The 26705-nt window shown below is 40.1% G+C and overlaps 1 protein-coding gene across 1 annotated transcript in view; it reads right to left on the reverse strand.

Annotated features, from left to right (window-relative positions):
* Nucleotides 1-3394: 3394 nt before the first annotated feature.
* Nucleotides 3395-26705, reverse strand: part of LOC127527084 (cation channel sperm-associated auxiliary subunit epsilon-like) — a 125732-nt gene continuing 102421 nt past the window's right edge. Inside the window, exon 9 of the mRNA XM_051924702.1 lies at nucleotides 3395-3556. Within this exon, the coding sequence (XP_051780662.1) occupies nucleotides 3395-3556 (162 nt within the window). The remainder of the gene's footprint in view (nucleotides 3557-26705) is intronic.

Consider the following 26705-nt stretch of genomic DNA (forward strand, 5'->3'; position numbering starts at 1 on the left):
GAAGCTAATAAATGAAGAGTATAAGAGAGAAATAAGGTTGGATGATGTGGAGATAATGAATCAGGAAGTGCAATGGATTAGCAAGGAGGAAGTAAGGACAGCTATGAAGAGGATGAAGAATGGAAAGGCCTTTGGTCCAGATTACATACCCGTGGAAGCATAGAGGTGTTTAGGAGAGATGGTCGTGGATTTTTTTAAACGGATTGTTTAATGGAATCTTTGAAAGTGAGAGGATGCCTGCGGAGTGGAGAAGAAGTATACTGGTACCGATTTTTAAGAATAAGGAGGATGTGCACAGCTTTAGTAACTATAGGGGGATAAAATTGATGAGCCACAGCATTAAGTTATGGGAAAGAGTAATGGAAGCTAGGTTAAGAAGGGTGTGATGATTAGTGAGCAGCAGTATGATTTCATACCTGGAAAGTGCACCACAGATGCAATGTTTGCTCTGAGGGTGTTGATGGAGAAGTAAAGAGAAGGCCAGAAGGAGTTGCATTGCATCTTTGTGGACCTAGAGAAAGCATATGACATGGTGCCTCAAGAGGACTTGTGGTATTGTATGAGGAAATCAGGAGTGGCAAAGAAGTATCTAAGAGTTGTACAGGATATGTACAAGGGAAGTGTGACAGTGGTGAGGCCTGCAGTAGGAGTGATGGATGCATTCAACATGGAGGTGGGATTACATCAAGAATCGGCTCTGAGCCCTTTCTTATTTGCAATGGTGAGGGACAGGTTGACAGACGAGATAAGACAGCAGTCCCTATGGAGCATATGTTTCCTGACTACATTGTGATCTGTACCGAGAGTAGGGAGCAGGTTGAGGAGACCCTGGAGAGGTGGAGATATGTTCTAGTTAGGGGAGGAATGAAGATCAGTAGGAACAAGACAGAATACATGTGTTTAAATGAGAGGGAGGTCAGTGGAATAGTGAGGATGCTGGGAGTAGAGATGGCAAAGGTGGATGATTTTAAATACTTAGGATCAACAGTACAGAGTAACAGGGATTGTGGAAAAGAGGTGAAAAAGAGCATGCAGGCAGGGTGGACGGGGTGGTGAAGAGTGTCAGGAGTAATTTGTGACAGATGGGTATCAGCAAGATTGAAAGGGAAGGTCTACAGGACAGTAGTGAGACCAGCTATGTTTTATGGGTTGGAGACGGAGACACTGACCAAAAAACAGGAGACAGGGCTGAAGGTGACAGAGTTAAAGATGTTAAGATTTGCACTGGGTGTGATGAGGATGGACAGGATTAGAAATTAGTACATTAAAGGGTCAGCTCAGGTTGGACAGTTTGGAGACAAATTCAGAGAGGCGAGATTGCATTGGTTTGGATATGTGCAGAGGAGTGATGCTGGGTACATTGGGAAATGAATGCTAAGGATAGAGCTGCCCTGCAAGCAGAATAGAGTAGGGCCTAAGAGAAGGTTTATGGATGTTTTTAGAGAGGACATGCAGATGATGGATGTCACAGAGCAAGATGCAGAGGACAGGAAGATATGTAAAAAGATGATCTGTTGTGGAAACCCCCTAACGGGAGCAGCCAAAAGAAGAAGAAGAAATCAAGGATGAGTAACACTGATAGACAGAACTTTTCACCAGTAGTCAACCAAGAGGATGGGCTTATGTACATCCACGAAGCCAATGAGAAGACCTCTATTCCTTCCTTTAGAAACCCTTGTAAGACTTAACTAATTGTGTCCCCTATCAAGCTTACTGCTTGATCTAGCTGTAACTTCTGCTGTATAGCAGTGACAGTAGTGCTTATAGGGAGTGGCCGTTAAAGTTAAAGCAATCTCTTCTACTCCAAAAGGTAACTGGGGGTGAACTGAAAAAATGAAAGACCGTCTGTAACAAAAGTTTGGATGAGAGATGCCATTAATTTAAATTTTGGTAAAAACAATAAGTACCCAAGCAGAGGAAGGCCATATATGAGAGGCCACACATTTGCCTTGCTAACAAAAAGGGCTAACTGATCACCAATTCACCCAGCAGGTGCAATTTTCTTAGCTACTGAGGATACTGTGTTTGTAAAACCTTCTAAGAGAAATTGCAGTGCTGCCTGCAACCAGAAGAAAGAAAGTGCACTGAAAAATTCTTCCATGTGTGTGTAGAGAAAGCCGACCACGAAAGGAACAAAGCATGCTCATCTCCACCATAAGTGCTACTTTAATTCTGAGAACTTATAAATTGTACTTTAACAGAAGCAAGCTAATCTATAATGGTATTGGTGACACTGTAACATGAAAACCTTCTGAATAATTAGTTATGGCTCTTAGGAGTTTCTTATCCTAAATTCAGTTTGGGTAGTGGAAAGACCGGGAAGAGAGCTTATTCCGGGTGTTACCTCCCCTGGATCACCAGATGGCAGCCCCCCTAGGTTTCAGCGTTGTCTCAGACTCCCAGAGGGCTCCATGGGAGTTGGAGTTTGCCGCAGCCCTGTTGGGTTCTGTGGGTGCCGCCAGGGGTTGCTGCAGGAACTGCTGAGCCCTTTGTTGCAGCATGTCTGCCACACCTGAAAATTCTGCCAGAAGAAGATCACACAGACACCTGGAGTACTTCCAGGTGGCCTATAAAAGGAGCAAGCAGCCACTAATATGGGAGCCAGAGTCGGGAAGTGGAGGACAAAGCTTGCCAGTAGGAGTGGAGGTGGAAGGAAAATGGAGAGAGAGAGAGAGATGAGAGAAAGAAGAAATGTGTGTACTGTGTCTGTGTTTTAACTGTGCTGTACAAGTGAGAAGCAGGGGAAGGTGTGTCCTACAAGGAAAAAGTAAAAAAATAAAAATGCTAAAAATGTGTGTGCAGAACTTGTGCCCTGAGTCTATCTGTCAGGTTTGGGCGGCAGGAGCGCATTCTGCAGGCCACAGGGTTATGTTGATTTTCAAGTCTAATGTTGCTTTACCACAAACATCTGTATATGTGAATGTGTCCAGTAATGGGATGACACCTCATCCAGGGGTGCCAGGACATGTTGCATCCTCCTGTGACTTGAAACTAGAATAAGAGAGTTTATTAAAAAAAGAAATAAAAATCCAAATATTTATACAGCCATGTTTGCTTACCATTAACCCAGGTACTGATCTACAACAAACAACTATGGAAGCACAAAGTAATAAAAATCTAGTGTGTGTACAAGATTGGAATGTTTTCATCTAGAGGACTGTGATTGTAAAATATTTTATGCCAAAGCTCACTGCTTATATAAAGGAGATTGACTATTCTGCCCATTTTTAAGCCAATGATGAAATTGGGCCTCTACTTGTACAGCTAAACATGATGTTATATTGAGATCAATTAAGGTATGGAATTTATTACTGTGCACAAAACATTATTTTTAGGACAATTCTATAACTTAAAGAAAGCAAAATAATGCCAAAGTAGAAATTTGTGCTTAGGACTACCTGTAGTTTGGATCTAGAATCTTGATGATAAAAACATAAATGGCATTGTGATCTTTTGGCCAAGTCAAATAGTTGTAGCCACTGCTATTCAGAATTTCATAAGGTTTAGTTAAGTTTCCAAAGGAGCCAGGTGTCAGCTCAAAGCAGCTTCTGTAATTCTGAGAAAAAAAGAACAATGTAAATTATTTCTATAGACTGCAAAAGTTAAAAATGATTAAAATCAGATGGCAGTTATTAAATTATTTATATAATTAATTAATAATTACAGGTCAGCTTCATTCTCTAGGTGTGAGTAAGGAGGACTCCTTTTTTTGCAAATTGTCTCAAAATATTATTTTTTATTTACAATACATACATTCATATATACAGAGGTGGGTAATAACGAGTTACAAGTACTCCGTAACATTTACTTGAGTAACTTTTAAAAAAAATTGTACTTCTAAGAGTAGTTTTACCGCACCTTACTTTTTACTTTTACTTTTACTTGAGTACATTTGTGAAGAAGCAATGCTACTCTTACTCCGCTACATTGGGCAACACTCGAATCGTTACTTTTTTTCCATTACAGTAATCCCTCGCTATATCGCACTTCGACTTTCGCGGCTTCACTTTATCGCGGATTTTATATGTAAGCATATTTAAATATATATCGCAGATTTTTCGTTGGTTCGTGGGTTTCAGTGGACAATGGGTCTTTTAATTTCTGGTACATGCTTCCTCAGTTGGTTTGCTCAGTTGATTTCATACAAGGGACGCTATTGGCAGATGGCTGAGAAGCTACCCAATCAGAGCACGTATTATGTATTAAATAAAACTCCTCAAATATATTGTGAGCATGGGGGCTGTTCGCACCCCTAGAGGATACGACCGCTCCTCAAAAAACGCTGAAAGATTACCTTCACATTGCTCCCTTCCTTGCTGGGCTTACTTGTGGCTGCTTTGTCAAGCGACATGCTTCCCGCACGGTGGTTCGCATACTTAAAAGATCAAACAGCACCTATTGATTTTTGATTGTTTGCTTTTCTCTCTCTCTCTCTCTCTCTCTCTCTTGCTCTGACATTCTCTGCTCCTGACAGAGGGGGTGTGAGCAGGGGGGCTGTTCGCACCCCTAGACGATATGGACGCTCGTCTAAAAATGCTGAAAGATTACTTTCACATTGCTCCCTTCCTTGCAGCTGCTTTGTCAAGTGACATGCTTCCCGCATGGTGCTTCACATACTTAGAATCTCGAACGGCACCTATTGGTTTTTGATTGTTTGCTTTTCTCTCTCTCTCTCTCTCTCTGACATTCTCTGCTCCTGACGCGCACTCCTTTGAAGAGGAAGATATGTTTGCATTCTTTTAATTGTGAGACGGAACTGTCATCTCTGTCTTGTCATGGAGCACGTTTAAACTTTTGAAAAAGAGATAAATGTTTGTTTGCAGTGTTTGAATAAAGTTCCTGTCTCTCTACAACCTCCTGTGTTTCTGTGCAAATTTGTGACCCAAGCATGACAATATAAAAATAACCATATAAACATATGGTTTCTACTTCGCGGATTTTCACCTTTTGCGGGGGGTTCTGGAACGCAACCCCCACAATCGAGGAGAGATTACTGTATATCTCTTATATACAGTATATTTCTCTTCTGGTTCGTCCTGCTACCTGTTCAAAAGCGGTCCCGCCCACACGCAGCTGACACAGCATTTCTCGATTGCTATTTATCCTCTTCCAAACCCTTCCCCACGCTGCCTGTGGCTCCTCTTCAAAACCGGTCCCACCCATACGCAGCCGACACGGAATTTCTCAATTCCTATTCCTGCTCTTCCAAACCCTTCTCCACACTGCCTGAGGCCTCCCATACACCCCCACACCGCTTTTCTCAATTCCTATTCCTCCTTCACACTATCGCGTTCCCCGCTCCTCTCTCATGACCCCATTGGTGTCACGTCACCACCCTATATCTAGCCTAACCACGTGACCTTTCACTTCAGCCATGTGTGCGCCTGGGAGTCTGTTCCGTAGCCTGCTACAGAAAGGTACTCTGTCGACCATTGGCATTGGTTTCGCTCCTTCGTATTTTCGTTATACTGCAACGGTTGTTTTCTAAGCCTTTGTTATAAAATGAACGACAGTATCTTCTCTGTCGATGGGTTTTTGTACAACGTCATCTCTATTCCGGGATCCAGCAACTGCCTGTTCCTATCAGTGGGTTATTTCTTGACACAAACGGTTGACAAAGGCAATGCACTCTCACTACAACATAGGGCAGTAGATTTCGTTGCATCACATTGGGACAGATGCGTCTTTCAAGAAGTATTTATTTCTTTTTGATTTCTGAATTCCTTTCTTACCGTTTTCCATTCCTATTCTTACACCGCTGTATGCTATGGCGGGCATCGGCTAGTACGCTATATTTTTGCCAGAGAGAAGCCACCAGTGGATCTACTGCATGACTGTTTCACCAATCAGACACAGCAACAATAATCACAAGACTCCATTTCACCAATCAGACGTAGCAACAATAATCACAAGACTCCATTTCACCAATCAGACGTAGCAACAATAATCACAAGACTCTGTTTCAGCAATCAGACTTAGCAACAATAATCACATGGCTCTGTTTCACAAATCAGACGTAGCCATGCAGTCACATGACCACACACAAACTATGGCAGCATAGCGGCAGAAACTCCTCACAGACAGCGGACAGGGAAAGAAAGAATACATGAAAAATGAGAGCCAGCTCCTGCTGAAGTTTAACCATGACTTCACTGAGTGAAGAACAAGCACGTTTTAACCAAACATGCACAGACACAGACAGTCAAGGTAAAGTGAAATTAAGTAGTTTGCACTGTTCAAACATACATGTTACCTACTGTAGGTATTGGCTTCAAAAGCTTTGTTGTGAAAAACTGAGATTTGGAACTTTGTGTTATTTGTGCATCTTTATTTTGTAAAGATGTTACTTATTTTTACTCATTTTTTATTTTATTATTTGGAAATAGCAGAATGTGCACATTATTTTATATTTTTGTCTGTCTTATTACAACATTTCTAAAAAATCAATCATTTATTATGTTCAGTTATTCAGTACTTGAGTAGTCTTTTCACCAAATACTTTTTTACTCTTACTTGAGTAATTTTTTGAATCACTACTTTTTACTTCCACTTGAGTAATATTATTTTGAAGTAATGCTATTCTTACTTGAGTACAATTTTTGGCTACTCTACCCACCTCTGCATATATATTTATATAATTTTAAAAATTACCTATTAGTGACAATTTTGCATTTTACTCATCTGAAGCTAAAAGCACACCATTACCTCAGTGTTATATGACTGTGGCTACATGCCCCTTTGAACTTATGCAAGAGAAGTAAAAATCACTGAGGATGCAGAGGTGTAGCTAGGGTTTTCAGCATCTGGGGACAACTGAAGATTTCGCGCCCCCTCCTGTTTGCCAAAATGCAATGGGGAAGGGAAAGAAAATTTAAAAATGGCGCCCCCTGGATGCTGCGCCCGGGGACAGATGATCCCCCTTGCCACCCCCGGCTACGCCACTGTGAGGATGATAAAGCAATCTGAAGTAAATACTGTAGATGGCTGTAATTTTTGCAACTATTTACAGCCCCCTTGTGTATACACATATTCTGCAGAGAGTGTTAAAATATGTAATGTTACATTATTGGACATTAAAATCAGTGAAGAACCCAAAACCATAAATTACTACACAAATTTGAGGCCCATCATTTGGGATTCACCCCCATAAACTACCCTACCGTACAGGAAGCTGCAGCCACTTTTCCTGCCCCTGTGACCAGCTGGCCACAAATAGTGGCCACTCCTCCATTTCCTAGCTCTCCTAAATGTCCATAGCACATTGTACCAAATTTAGAAAGAAAACAAATATCTACATCAGTTTCCAGCACTGGACATAAATTGGTCAAGAACAGTGTTGGAGAACATTACTTTGAAAAGTAATTTGGTTATATTACTTGTTTACGGAGGTAGGTCATTGCCATTGTCCGAGTACCATAAATTTTGCAAGTGCAAGTTGCATTTTGACTACATTTTACAAGTGCAAGTTACATTTTTAGCACATTTTGTAAGTGATAGTTACATTTTTGCGATCACATGCATTTTGGCAGCGTTCTGACATTGCATCGCTGACAAAATTTTTTGAGAGTGGAAGCAGCAAGGAAAAGGCAGGACTTTGTTCTTCTAGCCAATAGGGGTAGTCAATGCTAACCAGCTAATCCTGAGACACGCCTCCTTCCCCACCTCCAAACAGGAAAGCACATCTTTGACGCAGATGCATGATATAAAACATGGATTTGCTGCAGGTGCTGTATCCAACGCAGTTCCCCCTGGCAAAAATGTCAAAATCAAACCTCAAAAATCAGTGATGTTTCATAATCAGGGCTTGTACTAATATCAATATTAGACCATGCCCTTATCTACACATCATTGAAAGGTCAAACTTCTATGTTCTTAAAAAAAGGAAAAAAATAATTCAACTTTGCTCAGCCGCAGCAAGGAACCCATGACAAGGCACGTTTCTGCGGCTCATTCACAGATGACAATTGTACATTCAATGCTCAATTCTTTTAAGAAGCAGAGATTAGAATATGAACAAAGGGTCATGGAGATGTGTCATTATGCATAAAATGTGTATCATTTTACAGCGTTTTCTAAAACTTTTTTTGTTTCGGGACCTTTGTTCTCAAGTGTACAGCACACATCCTCCCAAATACAGATGATCACTAGTGGTGGGGAACAGGTAATATTAGCTTGTGATGTTTCACATTCAAATCTGATCAATTGCAAGTGTACAAATCTGTTCGTCACATGCCAGGAACAAGCAATCATTTTAATTATTTTTTTGAATTGAAAATAAAGTGTGGACCAAAACTGATGGTAGGTCATCAGATTTGGTCCCACCTATAATTTAATGTAGTACTAAGGAATAAGAAGTCAGTTGATACAAATTTTTATATGATTCTTTCCAGTCATTCCCCCAGTCTGCTGCTTGGAAATTGAACACTGGACAGCTAAAATTGTGCCACATTTAAACTGATTGTAAGAGGTTTTTTGTACCACTTTCCAATTTACTGTGCCCCTTCATCCAATCCATTGGGATGGGCACTCATTTCCATAGCCTGAGCACAGCTATAGAAATGAGTGCCCTTTATTGCTTGCATGATGAATACTAGAATTATACAAATGCCCAAAGTTTATTTTAGAAGATTGAATGAAGTCTTCTATATTACTGTCATGTCTACTGTGCCTTTTTGTCCCATCCACTCGAGGAGATACTTATTTCCTCAGGTGGGCCTTTGTGTGCCCCCTTGTCTTCGGCTTTCAGATTGAACACTGGTCACCTAAAATGATTTAAAATGTATTTTATAAGCTTGCTGAAATTGTACTACTTTTACTTTCAGTTCTACTGTGCCCCATTGTCCTATCCACTCGAAGGGACACTTTTCTACAACTGAGCCTTTGCTGTAGAAATGTGCACCCCCTGACTGCTGCTTACAAAATAAACACTAGACAGCTAAAATTGCTCAAAATGTATTTGAACAATTTTATATCACTTTCATTTCTACTGTGGCCCTCTGTCCCTTCCTGTTGAGGAGACATTAATTTTCATGGCTAGAGCCATGAACAAATACGTACAAATACGAGTCCCTAACTGCTGCTTTAAAATGAATGCTGGAATTGCAAAATTTTCCAAAGTCTCTTTTAAAAGTTCACAGGCACCCTTAATTATCACTTTCTTTTTCATTGTATCCCTCTATTCTGTCAGCTGGTAGGGATACTTATTGCAATGGCCGGAGGTAGCCTTTAGAATCCTATTTCTGTTCTGAAAAATCAAACTACAATATTGAACATCAAACTCTTCCAGAGTCTTTTTTTTAACTATGTCAAATTCTCTTAAATACAAAGAAAGGTGAGACAACTTTTTCCAAGATATATGCCGCTGTAGAGTAACAAAGAAGTCAAACTGATTAGGAAATCTTTTGATGACAGTTTGTTTAAATATATACTGAGTAAAATATCATTTTTCATCATCCTCACATTTCCAATTTGATATTACAGGATATATATTACAGGATATATATTACAAATATACATTTAAATTATAACCGCTGACAATTACTTATATATAAACATTTCCCCTGCAGTGGGTTGGCACCCTGCCCGGGATTGGTTCCCTGTGTTGGCTGGGATTGGCTCCAGCAGACCCCCATGACTCTGTGTTCGGATTCAGTGGGTTGGAAAATGGATGGATGGATATACATTTCCCAACAAACAACTTCAATGTGTACACATACTAGGAATTAAATACACAGATTCTGAAGTTTACATGAATGTTGAAGGAAAAAATGTGTGTTAGGTTCTATTCTATGGAGTTTTCATAACTTATTCATTATATCTTTTAAGGTTTCTTGATATCTTTTATAATCAGCTTTTTAAAATACTTTTTGAATTTTACTGCCACTTCATAGAATTAGAAACTTGACATCAACTCCCAACTTGTTCATTGTCAGTGTAAGCCTTTTTACATTTTTCCTGTGTCCATTAAGACAATTTCTGAGTTTCACTACCCATCTGAAAGACTTGGCATCTAGTTAGGTTCAGGTTTAAACTGTAATACAGTGAACATGTGTGACTGTGGCAAGCACTAGACTGGCATTTCTCGTTTTTTGTCTTCTAGTCCATGCCTGTGAACATCTTTTGCAGAAGGGGGGCTTGCATAGAGGATGGATACTACCAATTTTTAAGGCATTTTAAAACTAGTTACTAAAGATTTTTTGTATGTGTTTTGCAGTGTCTCATGTTGCAAGTGTTGGATCCATAGAGGAAGTCAACTTAAATAAATTTAAATAAATAAATTTAATATATTTTTTTTAGTTCCGGCGCCGCCGAGAGTGGCAGCGTTTTCAGCAGCTCCTTGTATGACTGTATGTGTATGTGTACTTTTCTACTTTTATTTTTCTCCTTTTTTTTTTTTTTTTTTTTATTGATCACTCCTATCACTTTATTTTATGTGGATTCGTTCCCTGGACACACTTACTTGTACAACGTGGGCATGGATTTTTACACACCGAGACTCGTCTATTCAAGTACTCAACTTCGAGCGCTGAAAACAAATGCCAGTGCCAGTGTGGTTCCCTATTTACCCGACGAGGTAAGAAGGCGGTATCGTGGCAGCAGAGACCGACACTAAGCTAAAAATGAAGCGGCTTGCGTGAAAGTGGTGTTTTAAGCCTTCGGTGCCTTCTGTGATTCTGGGAAATGTGAACTCAATCTCAAATAAGATCGACGAACTGGCTGCGCTGATGAAAAATGTCAGAACCTACAGAGAATGCAGTTTGTTGTGCTTTTGTGAAACGTGGCTAACTACCACCATCCCAGATGCTAACGTGGAACTACCCGGGTTTAGCACAGTTAGAGCGGACAGAGATGCAAGTACCTGCGGGAAGCACAAAGGAGGAGGACTCACTCTCTATGTTAATACACGGTGGTGTAACTCTGGACATGTTAACGTCAAAGTCTCCACTTGCTGCAGGGACATCGAACTGTTGGCCGTAAGTTTGCGTCCCTATTACTTTCCCAGAGAGTTTGGACACGTCATTGTTGTCATCGTGTACATCCCTCCTCGGGTGGACGTGGAGACAGCGAGTGACATCATCCATTCTGCTGTTGCTAAGTTACAAACGCAGCACCCTGAGGTGCTTGTGCTAATCGCTGGAGACTTTAACCATGTGACGCTGGACAAAACATTACCTGCCTTCTCCCAGTATGTGGACTGTAACACCCGGGGAAATAAGACTATTGACTTACTGAATGCAAACACTAAAGACGCATACAGCGCCACCCCGCTGCCTGCTCTTGGGAAAGCAGATCATAACCTGGTTTTGCTTCAGCCTTACTACAAACCAAAAGTGAGGGTCCTACCTACAACCACACGATCATTCAGGAAGTGGACCCCGGAGGCAAAGAAGGCTCTGAGAGAATGTTTTGGAACTACAGACTGGGATATCCTGCAGGGATCACATAGTGAGAACATTGAGGAAGTTGTTGACTGCACTACTGACTACATCAACTTCTGTATGGACATTGTAGTTCCAGTAAGAACTGTACGCTGCTATGCTAATAACAAGCCATGGATTACAAGTGACATCAAGGGCCTTTTGAGCCAGAAGAAAGGGGCTTTTAAAGGCGGTGATCAGCATGAGCTCAAGCATGTGCAGAAGGAACTCCGAGTCCAGCTCAGGGCAGCGAAGGAGCAGTACAGGAGAAAGCTGGAGCAGAAGTTGCAGAAAAACAGCATGAAGGAAGTGTGGGATGGGATGAAGATCATCACTGGCTGCAGCTCGAAGCGGGGTACCACCACCGAGAGAGACGTGAAGAGAGCAAACCAAATGAACAACTTCTTTAACAGGTTGACCACCCTAACCCACTCTCACTCTCACCTTGGAGTACTGCACCCTCCACACATCCTTCTGCTGATACCAGCATAGGAGAGACATCCCCACCCATAATTACAACAGCGCAAGTCAGCAGAGAGCTGAGGAGACTTTGTGCCAGCAAAGCAGCAGGTCCAGATAGAGTATCGCCACGTCTGCTGAAGATCTGTGCATCGGAGCTGGGGGGTCCTCTACAGCACATCTTCAACCTGAGTCTGGAACAGGGGAGAGTCCTGAGGCTTTGGAAAACATCTTCCATCACCCAAGTCCCAAAGGTATCACGTCCTAGTGAGCTGAATGACTTCCGGCCTGTTGGTCTGACATCACGTGATGAAGACCATGGATAGGCTGCTGCTTCACCACCTGAGGCCACAGGTTCAACACGCCCTTGACCCTCTGCAGTTTGCATATCAGGAGAAGGTGGGAGCGGAGGATGCCATCATCTATATGCTACATCAATCCCTCTCCCACTTGGACAGAGGCAGTGGTGCTGTAAGAATTATGTTTCTAGACTTCTCTAGCGCCTTCAACACAATCCAACCTCTGCTCCTTAGGGACAAGCTGACAGAGATGGGAGTAGATTCATACCTGGCGGCATGGATCGTGGACTATCTTAAAGACAGACCTCAGTATATGCGTCTTGGGAACTGCACATCTGACATTGTGGTCAGCAACACAGGAGCGCCACAAGGGACTGTACTTTCTCCGGTCCTGTTCAGCCTATATACATCGGACTTCCAATACAACTCGGAGTCCTGCCACGTGCAAAAGTTCGCTGATGACACTGCTATCGTGGGCTACATTAGGAGTGGGCAGGAGGAGGAGTATAGGGACCTAATCAATGACTTTGTTAAATGGTGCGACTCAAACCACCTACACCGGAACACCAGCAAAACCAAGGAGCTGGTGGTGGATTTTAGGAGGCCCAGACCCCTCATGGACCCCGTGATCATCAGAGGTGACTGTGTGCAGACCTATAAATACCTGGGAATGCAACTGGATGATAAATTAGACTGGACTGCCAATATTGATGCTCTGTGTAAGAAAGGACAGAGCCGGTTATACTTCCTTAGAAGGCTGGCGTCCTTCAACATCTGCAATAAGATGCTGCAGATGTTCTATCAGACGGTTGTGGCGAGTGCCCTCTTCTAAGTGGTGGTGTGCTGGGGAGGCAGCATTAAGAAGAAAGACGCCTCACGGCTGGACAAACTGGTGAGGAAGGCAGGCTCTATTGTTGGCATGGAGCTAGACAGTTTGACATCTGTGGCAGAGCGACGGGCACTCAGCAGGCTCCTATCAATTATGGAAAATCCACTGCATCCACTAAACAGTGTCATGTCCAGACAGAAGAGCAGCTTCAGCGACAGACTGCTGTCACTGTCCTGCTCCACTGACAGACTGAGAAGATCGTTCCTCCCCCAAACTATGCAACTCTTCAATTCCACCCGGGGGATGGGGGGGAATATTAACATTATACAAAGTTATTGTCTGTTTTTTACCTGCATTATTATCAATCTTTAATTTAATATTGTTTTTTGTATCAGTAAGGTGCTGCTGGAGTATGTGAATTTCCCCTTGGGATTAATAAAGTATCTATCTATCTATCTATCTATCTATCTATCTATCTATCTATCTATCTATCTATCTATCTATCTATCTATCTATCTATCTATCTATCTATCTAAAGAAAGCATACATTTTGAGGAGTTGTTTGCAGTGTTTTACATTGCACCATATTTTTCATTACTGTGTGAATATAATTTTTCAAGGGGATGACATCTACTATCTTAAAATGTAGAAGCAGGGCAAGAAGAGAAATATGAAGGTTGTTTCATTAGTTGAGGAGACAAAGGAAATTTACAGTATAAGAAAGTTCATGCCAAGAATATATAAAACTACTGATATTGTTTCACAAAGATATTACTGGCCTGGTTTGTACGTCGACATTAAAATTGATTAGATTTTCTGGTCATTCTAATCATTGTTTTTAATTAAAAGACTATAATAGTAAAACAGATTCAATAAAATGTTTAACTTATGGGTTGCAGTTATAGAAAAGTAGATTCTTAACGTTCACGATTTGCATATATTCAAAAGATAAGCAAAATGACACCTTTTATTGGCTAAGTAAAAAGATTACAATATGCAAGCTTTCGAGGCAACTCAGGCCCCTTCTTGCCTGAAGAAGAGGCAACTCTGGGTTGCTATTATAGAAAAGTAGATTCTTAATGTTCATGATTTGCATATATTCAAATATTCAAGGCCCTTCTGGGGCCTGAGTTGCCTCAAAAGCCTGCATATTGTAATCTTTTTAGTTAGCCAATAAAAGGTGTCATTTTGCTTGACTTTTCACTACATTCATAATGGCTAACACGGTACAACACCCTAGTACTACATATATTCAAAGATAATCATGAGCATATGTGAAAATAACCATTATAACACAGTGCTTGTTAGTATAGCAAGGGTTAAATTACAAAAAGACCCATGCCTGTATATTTTTATTTTTCTTATCAAGCTGGAAACCACCAACCTTAATTCTATACTTTCTTACTCTTGTTTTATTTCTTTTATTGTATGTATAGTTCGTGGATACAGCTGACTCGAATTGTATGATTGATTTGGCTTAATATGGACTCTGCTTTGACTGGGAACAGCTGAGTCTGTGGATCACGGGACGAGACCTACGAACATTTCTTTGTGACCTTCTCCATCACTATGTGCCTGCCCGCCCACTAAGGTCCTCTGATTCTGGCAATCTTGTTGTACCCCACACTAATCTACACTCCATGGGTGACAGGGCCTTCAGCTGTATAGCGCCCAGACTCTGGAATGACCTACCAAAATTAATCAGGTCAGCTGACTCCATGAATTCTTTTAAAAAACAACTCAAAACTCATCTGTTCAGGAAGGCTTTTAGCTCTACTTGACTTTATTACCCTTCTCTCAGTTTACTTCTCTGTCAAGATGCTCATGTAACCTGTATGTGTGTGTGCTAGACCATCAATTATGTTGTCTGTTTTTTTTTTCAGAATTCACTGTCTTAATCTTCTTTATTTATGTAGATAGATAGATAGATAGATAGATAGATAGATAGATAGATAGATAGATAGATAGATAGATAGATAGATAGATAGATAGATAGATAGATAGATAGATAGATAGATAGATAGATAGATAGATAGATAGATAGATAGATAGATAGATAGATAGATACTTTATTAATCCCAATGGGAAATTCACATTCTTCAGCAGCAGCATACTGATACAATAAATAATATTAAATTAAAGAATGATAATAATACAGGTGAAAAAAAAAAAAAAAACAGACAATAACTATGTATAATGTTAAATATTAACGTTTACCCCCCCTGGTGGAATTAAAGAGTCGCATAGTTTGGGGGAGGAACGATCTCCTCAATCTGTCTGTGGAGCAGGACAGTGACAGCAGTCTGTCGCTGAAGCTGCTCTTCTGTCTGGAGATGACATTATTTAGTGGATGCAGTGGATTCTCCATAATTGATAGGAGCCTGCTCAGCGCCCTTCGCTCTGCCACAGATGTTAAACTGTCCAGCTCCATGCCAACAATAGAGCCTGCCTTCCTCACCAGTTTGTCCAGGCGTGAGGCGTCTTTCCTCTTAATGCTGCCTCCCCAGCACACCACTGCGTAGAAGAGGGCGCTCGCCACAACTGTTTGATAGAACATCTGCAGCATCTTATTGCAGATGTTGAAGGAAGCCAGTATAACCGGCTTTGTCCTTTCTTGCACAGCGCATCAGTATTGGCAGTCCATTCTAATTTATCATCCAGCTGCACTCCCAGATATTTATAGGTCTGCACCATCTGCACACAGTCACCTTTGATGATCACTGGGTCTATGAGGGGTCTGGGCCTCCTAAAATCCACCACCAGCTCCTTGGTTTTGCTGGTGTTCAGGTGTAGGTGGTTTGAGTCGGACCATTTAACAAAGTCATTGATTAGGTCCCTATACTCCTCCTCCAGCCCATTCCTGATACAGCCCACGATAGCAGTGTCATCAGCGAACTTTTGCACATGGCAGGACTCCGAGTTGTATTGGAAGTCCGATGTATATAGGCTGAACAGGACCGGAGAAAGTACAGTCCCTTGTGGCGCTCCTGTGTTGCTGACCACAATGTCAGACGTGCAGTTCCCAAGACGCACATACTGAGGTCTGTCTTTAAGATAGTCCACGATCCATGCCACTAGGTATGAATCTAATCCCATCTCTGTCAGCTTGTCTGGTTTGTACAATGCTATATACTGTATACGCTGCCGTTCTTTACTATATTCTGTAAGTGCCTTGAGCATGGGAAAGGTGCTATATAAATAAAATGTATTATTATTATTATTATTATGAGTGAAGGTCACGCATGTAGAGACAAGCAGAACCCCCCTTTTTTCCAGGTGGCAAATGTGAGCTGAGGACTAGAGATAATGGTGGCAGGAACTGGACAGGTTCAAGGTGGGGAGAGGGCCTGCCATGTGGGCATGATGGATAAGAGAGAGTGCTACGTTCATTAGTAAGTATTGGTGGACTAATTATAGGCAAGACCAAGACAATGGGAAGTTGAAGTCAGATAGTGAGTGAGGTAAACCTTTGATAAGAACTGTAATAAATGAAAGGTAGCTGAATTGCTAATTTCTGAGTTCATCTGACCTGAGACTGTACATCACACAATAAAGGTCTCCGTGTGCCTTCTTTGATCAACGTGTTTCTAGCACAACAGATTCTTGGTGACCCCTGATGTGTTAGCAAAAAGCTGCTTTGATGATCTGGAGGTGGGGCGGGGATCTACGAGACAGACACAGATGGTGGCCACATAAGAAGGTAAGTGATATTTTGCTAAGAATTGTTTGTGTAAGTTTTAAAGAGATTCCGCCTCTCTGTCTGAAGCACCATGATAGCCTTTCTAATAAAGAACAAAAAGACGAGGAAGGACTGAAGGATGGGAATGCAGAATTGAACCAGAGAGTCGACTGTGAAGCCGCACAAGCTGAAAGTGTGTTACTGAATGACTGTGAATCTGTGAGTGTGTGTAAAGAAAAACTGAGAACTCAAGTTTTCAGAACTGGTGGCTACTGCTTTGCCTTGTGAGGGCAAATATCTGAACTGACCAGTTGCAAGACCTGCTACTGCTCTGTTGTGACAACCACGGGGGTCTGTACATGTGGGCAAAAAATTGCTAGAGTATCATTTTTGGTGCAATCAGACCACTCTTCCAGTAAATTGTGCTTGGGCCAACAAGTTGCAGGAGGCTGCTGTGCTCGAGCCGATCTTGTTAGAGAGTGTGCTGGAGGTGTGTGTGTGCTGAATCCTTATTGTGTTGAGGCCCCTCTGTACTACGTTCTTTCAGGATCATCAGTGAAAAAAACGTTTGTCATTAGTAGTATGGTCTGGAGAGGGCTGAATCGAGACAGGTGGTGTGAATGAGATAGTGTGAAACTGACTAGTGCAGGGAAAGCGCAGGGAAACATAGACAAGAATAGGGCTAGTGTAGTAGCTTTAGAAAAATAGATAGGTGAGCATAGGATAGAATAGGGGTTATGGATAGAATACGGGTTATGGAGTATGCAAGGAAACAGTAATTAATTGACAGAATGTAGATTCTGCACAGATATAAATGTAGCTTTGCATGTAGGGTTGAGTATACATATACTGTGTCATAGGCTTGAATAAAATATAATTTTGTATGCAAGCAAGTGTCAGTGTAGCCCTAATAATGAGCATGAACTGATGGTATAGGGTTTTAGGTTAATAATCATTAGATTACAAAAGCACCTTGGTGAAGTGTAGGCACATATATACAATATCTTAAATGCCCCATCATAAGGAATGATTGAGTGCATAAGCACCACTGTCTCTCAGTGGTAGTAAAATAAACCACAAGATCAGAGACAAGTGTGAGTGTGGATAAGCTCTGGGACCCAAGTAGTGGGTAATGAGAGATGCAGTAAAGTAATTAAGCACATGACAGGTGTGAGTGGGATTTTGTAATCAAGTCTTTTTCATGGAGACACATTGAGAGATTTTTTGTTGGGACAGTGTCGCTATTTGGAGGGTATAGAAATTAAAAGTATGAAAGCCAAAGTAGTTCAAATACAATGAGCATAAATTGCAAAAATTATATTTATACTGTATATGAAAAAGAAAAATAGCAATTAAGAAGATTTGAGTAAAGCGGATAACACTGATATTGTAACCAGAGTGCATTTAGAAGGGATAGGTGTGTGGTGATTGCTCACAGTCAGTATAAGAAAGATCAGAGAGGGAGAATACACTGCAAAAATGCATCTGCAAAAACCTGAGGGAAGAAAAAAAAATCAAATGTGAGTTGTTTTGCTTGTATTCAGCAAAATCTGCCAAAGGAGTAACAAAGTTTAGTTTACAAGATTTCTTAAAGTAAATTTGATGGCATGATTTAAATACTTTCACTTGGCTAAAGGTTCATTTTTGTAATGTACTAGGATTTCATAAAATTATCAAGAAGCATAACTGAAACAAGCATAAGAAAATTTAAGTGCGAGCATATGGGAATTGGAAAAGTATTTTAAGCAGAATTTGGATAATAAAATGTAAGAGGTGTGTTGAAAGAGTTAACTCGTTCCAAATATTGGTGTTTCATGTTGGTCCCTATTGAAGAACAATTTGAGCCATATTTACAGTTTGCAGAGCAAAACAGCCTTGAGGGAGGAAGTAGGAGGAATGCACTAAAAGAAAAATTAAGCGATAGAAAAATTTGTGAGTATATAGACTATGTGTGTATGTGTAAATGTATGTATTTTTGTGGGAAAAGAATATAATCATATGGGACAAAAAGTATCGTATTTGGTTTTGGAGGTACCTGACGTTTGTATGTGTCTGTGCTGAACTAATTCAGTGTGTGTGTGCGTTTCTACTACATGCAAGCTATGAGGAGCAAAACAGGCCATAAATCATATATTTTTGTATGAAAACAATTGGTTTGCATGTGAATGCTATCGATTTGCGTGCATACTTAATTGGTTTGCATGTGTATAATACTGGTTTCATTCATATGAACCATATTGGTTCTTGTCCGTATATTATCGGTTTGTGCGTGAATTATATCCATATATATATATGTATATATGCATAGCACTGGTTTGCATATGAACTATATTGATTTGCGTGTTGTGTAAGAAACAGCCAGACACACAACGAAGGTTTGGGGCAGTCACCCATATAGTTTCTCTGACTGCAAAAGGCTTAGATGGAGCGTACAATGTGTACAGGCTAGAGTTCAAAAACAGAACTTAATATGTAAATATGGAGGATGAGGGGTTTTTATAGGTGGTTCACAGGAAGTGACGTCCTTGGGGCTGGGACAGGAAGTGACGTCCTTGGGGCTGGGACAGTAAAGATTTCTTGTGTTTGGGAAAAGAGAGGTTTAGTGCACCCCGCCGCCCCCTGGCCTGGCATGGAATTGCCATTTTCTGGTCCCTTTGGTTGTCTCCCAAGCACACGTGTGTGACAGTGTGTATATCACTGGTTCCAGTACGTTTGTTATTGGTTTGTGAGTGAACAGCATCAGTTTATGATGTTATCGGTTTGAACAATATTGGCTTGCATTCTGTGCCGGTCTAACAATGGATTTCTGTATGCATTATATTGATTTCATGCCCATCTTATACTGGTTTCATGTGGGTAACATGTCAGTTTTGCGCTTGAACTCTATTGGTTGAATGTCTGTACTATGTCGGTATCGCGTATGAAACATACTGGTTATGCATACACACCCATTGCAACTTTGTGTATGAACTATATTGGTTCTGTGTGAAAACTATATTGGTTGTTCATGTGATCTTCGGCAGCAATGGGAGGGGCAAGAAATAGGAACTCAAGGGCCGGAAGAGTCATGGAGTATGAAGAGAATCAAACAGGAGACGGATCTGCGTTAAAACAATGCTGCATTTTCTTTTTCACACAATATGTTTGTGAAAGGACTTGGTGGTAATTATTACTGTTTAACAGAATCTACCCTTGAGTCTGTAATGAACACAAGGCTGAAGTTAGGTACGTATTTGGCCATCTTCTTATTCGCTTCCAGGTCCATGTTTGCTTGCAACCAGCCACTGTACTTTTTCACACAACTTTTGAAACCAGTTATTTATTCCGAAGGCAAAATATCCTAAATTTATGACTGACACCTTTATCCAACATACAACATTTAGATACTACTGGTTACATTTCTTTTGCCCTGTGCCCCTGCACCACACAAACATCCATCCATCCATCCATTTTCCAACCCGCTGAATCCGAACACAGGGTCACGGGGGTCTGCTGGAGCCAATCCCAGCTAACACAGGGCGCAAGGCAGGGAACCAATCCCAGGCAGGGCGCCAACCCACCGCAGATCACACAAACAGGTGATGTGATTTGCTCATGGCCACACAGTGTCAGTATCAGGACTTGAACCTGCAAACTCAGGGTTTAAAAGTGCAAAGTCTTAACCACCCCGCCACAATGCTTGCACATCTACATGTGTATATTAATTGGCATAATATAAAGTTGTCCAGAACAGATTCCTTTGCTAAAGTTGAGTTCAAGTCCAAAATCTGGAATATTTATTTTTTTCAAATAATGGATCAGTTTGCAGATTAATGTACACACTGTAGAATATTTTGCCTTGCTGTTAATATAGAAGAAGAAGCTGGTTTGTGAATAAGTAGCTGACTGCATGCATGTATGTAGCTAGAAGTGAATAAAAAGCCTGCTGAATGTGTACCTAACTTCAGTCCCGTGATCACTTCAGATGTTAAAAATAATTACCAAGCCCTTTCACAAACATACAGTGGCATGAAAAAGTATTCAATCCCATTGGAAGCCATAAGAATTTTCTGCAAGACAAAAGATATGTACATGTATTTATTCATTATTAATTTATTTCAGTTTGTCTTTTCAGCTACTTTAATAGTTTTGTTTAGTTTACTTCAGCCATGGAAATTAGTATTCCCTCCAGGAGATGGGACTGAAGGTCACAGCAGACATGAAAGTGATTTAAAAGACTTTCTATAACCTTTTAAAATACATTTGGAAGAATTTTAGCTGTCCAGTGTTCATTGCCAGCAGTAGTCAGGGGGGACACATTTCTACATCTCTGCTCCAGCCGTGGAAATGCATGTCCCACCCAGTGATACAGTGGGATACAAGGATACAGTGGCATAGTGGAAAAGAAAATGATATAGAAGACTACCTACAATCTTTTCAAATCAATGTAAAAAAACACTCCAGTGGAAGGGATAGGTGACTGCCAAGTTGTCTGCCTGCCTAAGAAAAAGTAATCTCAGACGGAAGAGCACTGGAATTGTCAGCTTGAAGGGTCCTTTCATTGTATAGGCAGGGTCACCACTGATTTAGCTGTGGAATGACCAGTAGGGCAGAGGCAGCTTGATGGCTGAGGTCTCCAGGAATCTGAGCAAATCTGAATTGTATTATGTGATATCATCTACTCTTGTATTTTGCTCAGTACTTGTAATATTACTATTGTACTACCATAATGTATTGAAGATTACTTGTGTTCTATTCTGTATATTGTATTGTATTTAACCTTTTTTTTGACACCCACTGCATGAACAACCTACCTGGAAATGAATGTCCCCTCCAGTGGATATGTTGCAGTGGCATAGTAGAGAAGAAAATGATATAGAAGACTACCTACAATCTTTTAAAATCAATTTTACATAGTTAACCTCTCCAGTGTTTATTTTGTAAGCAGCAATCAGAGGGCACGCAATTCTATGGCTCTGCTCTAGCCATGGAAATCAGTGTCCCCTCCAGTGGATGGGATGGAGGGGTACATTAAACATGAAATTGATATAAAAGGCTTTCTACAGACTCTTAAAATAAATTCTGAACATTTTTAGCTCTTCAGTGTTCATTTTGCAAGCAGAAGACAGGGGGCACATATTTCTACAGAAAAGGCCAAACTGTGGCAATGAGTGTACCCGCTGGCGGAATGGACGAAATAGCACACTTGATATGAAAATGTTATAGAAGACTGACTGATAGGCTTATTAATATTATCCATATTACTAACCGAGAATGGTAAACCGGATGGACGCAGGGACATCCGGCCATGGGCCGTAGCCGCAAAAGACGTACTGCGCAAGCGCCCCCACAAAACCCCCCTTCCAAGCAACGGACACCGGATGCAAAGCAACGTAAAATAAGAAATGAGGCGCCCATAGCACACAGAAAAAAGGAGTCAGACGCGAAACGGAACACACACAAAGAAGAGTATTGAGACCCACGACACACAAATGAGGCAACGCCCCCTAGCACAAAAAAAAAAAAAAAGAAGTCAGACGCGAGCGCCACACAAACCCATTGGACACAAAACGGGACAGACTACGGACATAGCACATGAAACATACACAAAAAGCAGGATTCGGACCCACGACCACACTAACATAAATAAGAAATGAGACACAAAGCACCATTACTAAACGAACCGTCCGTATTAAATATACGTCATCTGAACACATTCAAATTGTGCAGCATAGGTCGATCTCATTACACTGATGCACTATTAACCGTTCAACCACAGAGAAGGCTCCATATTAATAGTGAGTGCGATGCTGCCTCCTTTACATTCATATCCTGCATATCTACAGAAGCTTCGAACTGACGAAGTACCTGAAAGTAGAAACTTTATGAACTGCATTACATCCTACAATAGTTCATTTGCTTTTGCATCTAATGGCATCCACTCACTTACTCAACACCATTGATAAACTTCTACAAACGTTGATGATTAATAATATTCCCTTTGGAGGAATGGTACTTTTATTAGGAGGAGATTTTACACAGTGCTTAGCTATTGTTTCACATGTCATGCGCTCGGCTATTCTTCAGTCCACCTTAAAATACACAGACAATTGGCATTGCTTTCAAAAGAGTTACGGAGATATTTGGAACAACAATCTCATTACACCAAATACCCCTTTTAACACAACAAACTATATTCTGTCCAAAAAATATTAATGTTGATCACATTAATAACCAGGTCATTTCATTACTTCCTGGAGTGGCACAGCTCGGACCCACGACCACACTAACATAAATAAGAAATGAGACACAAAGCCCCATTACTAAACGAACCGTCCGTATTAAATATACATCATATGAACACATTCAAATTGTGCAGTATAGGTCGATCTCATTACCCTGATGCACTATTAACCGTTCAACCACAGAAAAGGCTCCATATTAACAGTGACTACAATCCTCCTTATTACTTATCCATATTTCTAACGCTGAAGAACAAACAAGTCATGAATTCACGCTCGAGTGACGGGACCAAACACACGAACCCGCATAAAAAAAAACAATACAGGTCGGTCGACTAACCGACATACAAAAACGGGCAAGGCTCAATACAAACAATTAACCCCATAAACTGCAATGGGCTTCTCACACAGCACAGGCAAATCGATTACAGCTCCAGAATAGCACGTCCCAAGTCCTGCACATACAACGACGCGCCTCTCAAACAGCACAGACAAAACATACACGTCAAGGACATAAACGACAGACACCTGCTAAACGATTGCGCCAGTTGGCTCACAACGCGTTCAATAATGAGTCCACTATTCATGAAAATTCATTGGGATTAATGAATGTCATTTGCAATCATTGTCATTCACTTAACTTCCCTAAAGAAACAACTGGCAATACAAGTAATGAATTTACACGTTATTGTCAAAAGGGTCAAATTTGACTGCCTCCTTTACATTCATGTCCTGCATATCTACAGAAGCTTCTAACTAACGCAGTACCTGAAAGTAAAAACTTTATGAACTTCGTTAGATCCTACAATAGTTCATTTGCTTTTGCATCTAATGGCATCCAGTCACTTACTCAACACCATTCATAAACTTCTACAAACGTTGATGAATAATAATATTCCCTTTGGAAGAAAGGTTCTTTTATTAGGAGGAGATTTTACACAGTGCTTAGCTATTGTTCCACATGCCATGCACTCGGCTATTCTTCAATCCACCTTAAAATACGCAGACAATTGGCATTGCTTTCAAAAGAGTTACGGAAATATTTGGAACAACTATCTCATTACACCAAATACCCCTTTTAACACAACGAACTATATTATGTCCAAAAAATATTAATGTTGATCACATTAATAACCAGGTCATTTCATTACTTCCTGGAGTGGCACAGCTCTTTCTAAGCTCTGACAAAGTTGACTCTGATGACGACAATGACCATTTTAATTTCCCCTTAGAATATTTGAACACTATTAACCCAGCCAGATTACCACAACACAATCTTAACCTTAAAAATGGAACAATAATCATGCTATTAAGAAACCTTAACACTAAACAGGGTTTATGCAATGGTACACGTTTAGTCGTCAACACCATGCCACACAATGTTATTAAAGCAAAACTTCTTACAGGATCACATGCTAACAATACTGTTCTAATTCCTACAATTACCTTACAACTTCTGACCTGGAATTACCTTTTACACTTAAATGGCGACAGTTCCCCATTAGACCTGCCTTGACCATGACCATCAACAAATCACAAAGTTAGCATCTACCTCTCTGACCCCGTTTTTGGACATGGACAACTTTATTTGCTTCCTATATGCGTCATCTACACCTTCACACTATGCTATATCTCATTCATACATCACGCTCTTTGTAAATTCACAACACCAGGGGTTGGCGAGCGAAGCGAGCAGGGGGCGGAGCCCCCTAGTTAATTACTACCCAGTGTTCATTTTGCATGAGATCACAGTAGATAAGGGATGCTATAGGTTGTTTTCTACAAGTTTTAAATACATTTGATCAGTTTTCCATGAATCAATCTCCCATGAATAACTGTGTATACGAGTTTTATAGAATAATGACACCTGCAGTGAAAATTAGATTACTCCCCAATTTAAAGGGGTGAAGGGGTGGTCATGACAGGGAAGGGATTCTGTTCTATTGATAGAACTTAAAGTATTTCAATCAAACAGTTTTAATCACTAATATGAAAGATGTAAAATATGAGTTCAAAAACAAACCCACTGTTGTGGATTTTTTGTCCTCTTTTTATCCCCAGGATCAAATGCCTCCTTAAATGCTCAAGAGCAAGGGATCAATTATAGCATGAAAGTGGATTACTATATTTATTTTAACAATTTCTCTTTTAGATGCCTTTATAGAGAGTTATTGGGTGTCAAGTAATGAATTATCATTATAATTGATTTTACTAAATCTTATTTTCTGTTTTTCTTTGTTGATGAGCTCCTTTTGAAGAATTTATTTCTAACAGAACATATAGTAAGCATAGAAAATGACTGAAAATACAACTAGCAAGTGGCATTCTTCAATACCATTTTTACAAAGTTTACTGTCTAAAATCCATCATTCCAGAGCACACTGATAAAATGACAATAACGTGTAAAACACCTGTGCATGAGGAAGCAGCAGGAAGACAGCAGCATGTGCATGTTTACCAACAGACAGGATACGTTAAATCAAAAGAGAAGGTGTATGCAAAGGTGCGCAAACAATAGCTGCAACAATCACACCTTAGTGTGCCTGTACCAGTTCAGAAGGGACACTGATTTCCATGGGGCACAGATATCTTCATAACATGTACTGAATTGGATACAATAACTGTTCGGCCTGAGACAACTTTATTATGCAGCTTTTAGTGTTCCTTATTTTAAGCCAAAAAATAAGAATAGCTTCCCCTGTTAAAAAACAGTGTTTTGAGCCATGCCTCGTTTAACTTATAAGCTAAATTATTTCAAGCAAATGTAACATTACAAAAGCCCAGAGACTTAAAAAAATACCAAAAAAGGTAATGTATTAACACAATTTTTTACTAGGGGGCTCTGGAATTATTACATATGCATAATAGAACTATTTTACATTACAGTGAGTAATTAACCATAGTAAAAATTAGTAAAATGTAATAAATTGAAAATTATGTTTCATGTTGCATTAGAGGTATTTGTTGCATTACTGTATATGTTTTTGTTCTGTTTGGCTTTGAAATTAACATACAAATACTTTTTAAACTTACACTTTTACTGTAAAACTTCAGTAAAAACAATATTTGGAATTAACTTTTCATCAATATAACATTGAATTTTGATTCCGTTTTTGAAGTTACATCATGACAACGCAATGTATAACTGCCCGTTAGTGAATATCATTTCTTTCTCTCTAATAAATAAACCGACTTTTTTGAATGTTTGTCCCTGTGATTTGTTAATTGTCATAGCAAAAGCTATTCTAACAGGAAACTGTAAATGTCTTAATATGAAAGGCATATCAAGATCTCCTTTGGTGTCTAATGTTATCTGCGGAAGATATACTATGTTATCTTTCTTGTCGCCTGTTAAAATTTTACATGTCAGAATTGTTTGACCAATTTTTAATACAACTAATCTTGTCCTATTGCATAGCCCATCACTCATCCATAAATTATGCAATAACATTACGATACATCCTTCTTTCAACAGTAATTCGGCCGGTGGAGTAGATATTCTACAGGATATTGTAAGCTGATGTTTTCATCTTCCACAACATCACCACCAACTGTTTCAGCATAGTCTATTGATATGCATTTAACCAATGTGGTGTGTGACCGATCGACAATTTTCACGTTAATTCATTTTAATTCATCATTTCTTTGTGCTACGATTGCCTGTGTACTCATTTCTTCTGTTGATAACCCTTTGGCATGAAAGTCTTCAATAAGATTTGGATATAACAAGTCTTCTTTTATTTATTCTTTTCATTTAAAGTGAGGAAAACGTAAAAAATTATAACAGCTGAGAGAGCAGAA

This window comes from Erpetoichthys calabaricus, chromosome 3, assembly GCF_900747795.2.
Source record: "Erpetoichthys calabaricus chromosome 3, fErpCal1.3, whole genome shotgun sequence".
In the NCBI taxonomy this organism is placed as follows: Eukaryota; Metazoa; Chordata; class Cladistia; order Polypteriformes; family Polypteridae; genus Erpetoichthys; species Erpetoichthys calabaricus.